General features: G+C 36.7%; 1 protein-coding gene across 1 annotated transcript in view; it reads right to left on the bottom strand.

The window, feature by feature from the left end:
• LOC104547787 (heterogeneous nuclear ribonucleoprotein U-like) overlaps positions 1-4,957 on the bottom strand; it is a gene marked incomplete at its 5' end in the record, with an annotated part of 11,833 nt that extends 6,876 nt beyond the window's left edge. The window contains 4 exon segments of the mRNA XM_010193606.1: positions 602-701; positions 2,261-2,400; positions 4,655-4,728; positions 4,846-4,957. Of these exon segments, the coding sequence (XP_010191908.1) occupies positions 602-701; positions 2,261-2,400; positions 4,655-4,728; positions 4,846-4,957 (426 nt within the window).
• Between the last annotated feature and the right edge of the window lie 548 nt (positions 4,958-5,505).

Here is a 5,505-nt window from a genome sequence, read left to right as displayed (position 1 = left end):
AGCAGGAATTAGTTACAAATATGTTATGATCAGTTCCATATATCTAATGAAGTTCACAGAATCACAGAATAATAGAATACAATACAGAAGTTGTAGAATACATAGAATAAAGAATACATGGAAGTTGTACTTCTTTCTTCCTAACTACTTCCAGAAATGAGGATTCTCCCCCCAGACCAAAATAATGGCAATGCAGTTATCCAGGAATTTTTCTTCACTGGTTAAATCTTACACCACTCCCCACTCTTTAAAAACAAAACAAAACAAACTCCTCTTCCTATTTATGACACTACATGAAAATGAGAAATCCTTCATCTTGACAGGCCTCCAAGAATGTTCTCCACAACCCATACCTGACCACTGAAAGAAATGACTCTCAAATCATGTAATCCTTACAGACCTGAATGTCTGACTACCTTATTTGGTCCCAATAAGAAGTTTTCTCACACCATGTCCAGTGAACAATTCAAGTTAAAGAAATTTTTCAGAACAAATGGTCTACAATTATTAAGCTTTTCCCATCTGCTTAAAAAATACAATTTAATACTTGAACCATGTACACAATAAGTAATTTAAAAGTAATCAAATGTTTAAGTCTTACCGAGCAACATTCCACTTGTATTCAGTGACCAGCCAACTCGCACTTCATGTATGTCAATGTCTTTTGTATACAGATGTTTAACAGGAATCTTTTCTGTAACCTATTTTTAAATTATTCATTAAAAAGTATGTAGTCTTTATTAAACACCGACAAGATGGAAACACAAAGGTAACACATGGGACCTTTACACTTTCATTAAATCTTTGCTAAGTCTGAGTAAGCATCTTCTGTGAAAATAAAACACGTTTAAGTACATGAAATCAGAAACAAATCACTGACTAGTTACATCTCCCAGCTGAACAATGGAGATGCAAGATAAAATACACCTTCAAAGCACTTTGTCATAGCAGTCCCCCTCAGTGGCCAAAAGCCTTAGTCCTTTTGACACTTTATTAAAATCATAAACAAGATGTATTTTAAAAAAAATAATCATCATACAATTGGGATTAACAGTAAATTACTTTGCCAGTAAAATGTGGTAATGGATAAAAAAGAAATTGCTTTACAGAGACTGGGGAAAATATTACACTTATCCCTTTCCACAGTAAGCAGACTTCCTGGGCAAGTTGCCAGCTTCCAAACAAGTTAACTAGATTAAAAAAAAAACAACCCATCAAAATGGACTGGAATCTGCAGGCAACCAGCTATTTTCTAACTGCCTTTACACATCTCACCAAACTGATCAGTATCCTACCAGTTTCCACAACTATATGAGTCAGGTGCCCAAGGGGAAACCAATTTGAAAGTGAACAGGGCAATAAATACTGCCATGGGTTTCAGTGGCCTTCCCCAGTTGTGGGTGCCAACAGACAAAGAAATCACACCGTTCCAAGTGTGGAGAATGGGATCACTACCCACTCCTCCTGGTAGTGGCTAGATTTGACAGCACTGAAGGAAGAGAACAGAATAAACATTTACATACACAGGTATATTGTGTGCAAAGAAGGCTTTAACAATGCTAAGTTAAAAAAAAATAAAAGCTTTGTGCCTCCTGTTATTCTTTTGTCAGCAAGCTGGAGAAAGCCTGTTTATTACAAGGCTGATCGTTCTTTGACATTCTTAGCCTTTAGAACTTCTGCTCTCAAAATTCAAGTACCTGCCAAATACTCCCATTGACTGCATACATCAGTCAGAATTTTTCAGGTTGGAAAGGACCTCTGGAGGTCATCTAGCCCAAATCTCTGCTTAGAGCAAGTCAAACTCAAATACTAAGTAGGAAGAGAAGGAAAAAAAAAACAACAAAAAAAAATCCACAAAGACTGCTGGTGTAATATATATCCCTTTAAAAAAAAAAAGCCAAGCTTTCTGTAATCTTCAGAAAGTACAAGCAAACTTCTGACTAGCAAGTAACAAAATTCTTGAAGTGCTGATGCATGAGGTGCCATAAAAAGTTCTTGGTTCAAAAATGAGACCAAAAGTTACACATTCGGGACCAATGCAGGCTGCTTTTTTGTTGCTGTTAAATGGAAGTTCTTACAAAAGAGGAAGCACTTTGCAAATTGAGCCGTATTTCATCAAGAACCATTTCACAGCCTCATAAGGCCATCCGAAAGTTCTATTCACTTGGATTACTTTAAACTAAGTACAAAAAAAACCCTGACGAGTATAAACAGTATTTAAGCATGCAAAAGTCTCCCATAAAACACCAGTTTAACTCACCTTCATCTCGAAGCAGACTTTGCCTTTAGAAACTCCGTAAGAGGCTCTCCCTCCAGCCCAAAGGAAAGCAAAGCTTTCCATGGTCAGAGAGGAAGCACTAAACCGGTCTCTTGAGATTTTAAAATGCAGGTCACAGTTATCTGTTAACATAAAGATCATTCTCTTTACTCTTATTACAAAATAAAGTACAGCTGATCAACTTTATGCATTAAAGGCGACTTCAGCTTTCAAAGGTGATTTTCAAGACAAACTACCAGCAAGTGCTCAGCATCTTTCAAGAAAGCAACCGAACACATGCATAAAGAGAGCTGCAGGCTGAAGCTCAGCCAAAAACCTTAGGAAAATCTAGCTAACAAGAACAATTTTCAAGGTGTCATCTGCACTTCTGTCACTAAATACCTTCTTAGTTTTTCCATCTGCTTAAAAACCTGAATTCAATCTCATCAATTTGACCTTTTTTGTCAGTTACCTGTGGTATTTTCATCAATACAGAGCAAAGAAATCTGCATTGTGCTCTTTGCATGTTTTTGCTAAACATATATATATACATATATATATACATATATATATATATATTTTTCTCTTTGCATTTTTTTGCTAAACATATATATATATATATATATATATATATATTTTCTTTTTTTTTTAATGTCTTCTTACCCCTCATGCCCAAATGTAAAGGTAGCTGGGAAGTAAATAGGAAGACAAATATTTCTGTTTAAGGACTGAAAATCTTCGGTTAATACAGTCATTTAACAAGTCCAATTAGATTAAGCCAATTAAAATAAAGTCAGTTAAGCCAAATGCAGATAGGTTAAGCATGGTAAGAAACCTACTTCACCCAAGAAACATGATCTGGACTATGAATTCACCTTTCACTCTAAGAACTTAAAAGTGAAACCTTTGTTTTACAGGCATCTTCAGAGCTGCGCACCATGAAATTTCCAATTAATCTTGTAGTAGGTTTCAAAAAGACAATGCAAAATGGTAACATGAGGTGCAGGATATAGCACTTGAATTCCCACAGCAAGGAATCTATAGAAGAAACTCCAAACCTACTTCACAGTTACAAGAAAGGAGCAAAATTAGCAGCGAGTTCTTGTGCCCTGGTATAACGTCTGCAACACTGTCAGAGTACACTAAAACAGTCTTCCCCATATGGCTGGTAACTCATGCAGGAGATCTTGTTTTGTTTGCATAAGGCAAGCTGCAACCACAGTGAATGTTTTCTCATTTTTATTTGTTGAGATCAAATCATATAGAAGAAACCCACCTATGTAGATTACTTTCAGAACAACAAATGCAAACAGAATTTGTATTTACAGCTTCAATGTAAGACACAGGTAATAAAAAGCACTTAAGACTGCTAAACCTCTTAGAGGTCTGGATCATTATGGTCCAACATAGAGAGTGCCAAGTTGTTACACAATTCAGCCTTCGAGCTGTGTCTGATTCTGATCTCCAAGCAGTCTGCTGACACTTTAAATCGTAATGCTTGTTCAGTAACAAAACTTCCTACTAGATATAATAACAAGTAGCCACTACACAGTTATTGGGAAAATCAGAACCTCCCATGAAAGTGGCGACTTGCCAGGTTATCAGCGAGAAACTTGAGATTCAGTTACCAAAATGTAAACCAACACCTCCTTCCATTTCAAAACGTTTCTCAGGAAAAAACCACCTGTAACTACTAGCAAATATGCCAGATAATGCCAAAGTTTAAGCTTTTTATCCATGGCACTTCAAGAATCCAACAAGTCCAAGCATCATTTTTTTTAATATGGCACTAAGCCCTTAAACTTACCCTCAACAATACGAACATCAAGTTTGCCCCAGTCATGGTACATCACAATCACAGTAACATTGGTAACCTGCCTCAAAAACCCCCACTGTTCATTGGTACTCGCCAATTTCTACACCCTTCTGACTAATCCTCTCTGCCATCCTATTAGCACAAATCACCCTCCCACCTCATAAACTCCCAGACTGCACAAATGCATCATTTTCCAGAAGGCCTCACCTGATTTTGTTAAATTTATCAGAAAATATGAAAAAAATACTGGTTGAAACTTAAATAGGGCCTCAGGAAGTTATGCAGGAAGCTGACTCCCCAGATTGCACCACTGTAACCATCTAGGATACTGACTCTTAGAACTTTCTGTAATTATCTTCCTGGAAAAAACAAGCTTATAACTACTAATACAAAGACCTATATATCCTTCAGTTTTTTGTGTACACTAAAAATGGGTGGAAACACCATTTCCGATTTTCATTTTAAAATTACTTGGTAATTAAAGCCAACAAATGTATTCACCCCACATTTCAGAAAGTGGTTTTAAGATGAAAAGTAGCATACTACATCTTTCTGGAGTAAAGGGAAACATGTTTACTCACAAGTATCAAGGCAAACCACTGTATCATCAAAATGTTCATCTTCTTCCTCAACAGGTGGTTGAGGAGACTTGGCCCTGAACAAAAACGAACAAAATATATTAAAACTATATATACTGTCACAGTTAAAGTGAACATTTCCGTACCTTACTTCTCATTCACAAAATGCTGCCCAGCATCAAAAGTTTATTTACCTGCTGTACTTATTTTCTTCAATATATTCAAAATATCCACGGCCATGGTCTTCACGTGGTCTCTTCACTCCCCTCTTTTTCTCACCAGGTTTTTGTTCCGTTTTAGCATCTCCTATAACAAATTGACGATTTAATTACACAAAAGTAACTCTTTAAGTGGGAATAAAATCCTGTATGATGGTTCGACTTCGGTAAAGTGTTAAGAACCTACAGCACAAGAAAAGCAATAGTACCCTAAAGGGTTTTGCTTTGTTCCGACACAAAAACCTATCCTCTTTTTCTCACCAGGTTTTTGTTCCGTTTTAGCATCTCCTATAACAAATTGACGATTTAATTACACAAAAGTAACTCTTTAAGTGGGAATAAAATCCTGTATGATGGTTCGACTTCGGTAAAGTGTTAAGAACCTACAGCACAAGAAAAGCAATAGTACCCTAAAGGGTTTTGCTTTGTTCCGACACAAAAACCTATCTCGAATTTTCTCTGGAGACTTCTGTGCTCGATCAGCTCTGATCTACTTTTTAAACAGCCAGCACACCACGCTGCAGTCCTCCACGTTAAGATCCCCACATAAAACCCAGAAGCGGTGGCATTTTTCACACAAGAGGTTAAAAAAAGAAAAAAAAAAGAAAAACCCCCAACCTCCCACGACGCCAGACC

Source organism: Mesitornis unicolor, unplaced genomic scaffold (genome assembly GCF_000695765.1).
Source record: "Mesitornis unicolor isolate BGI_N332 unplaced genomic scaffold, ASM69576v1 scaffold36311, whole genome shotgun sequence".
NCBI classification, from domain to species: Eukaryota; Metazoa; Chordata; class Aves; order Mesitornithiformes; family Mesitornithidae; genus Mesitornis; species Mesitornis unicolor.
The sequence above is the reverse complement of the archived record's forward strand: the minus strand, read 5'-3'. Positions and strand labels throughout refer to the sequence as shown.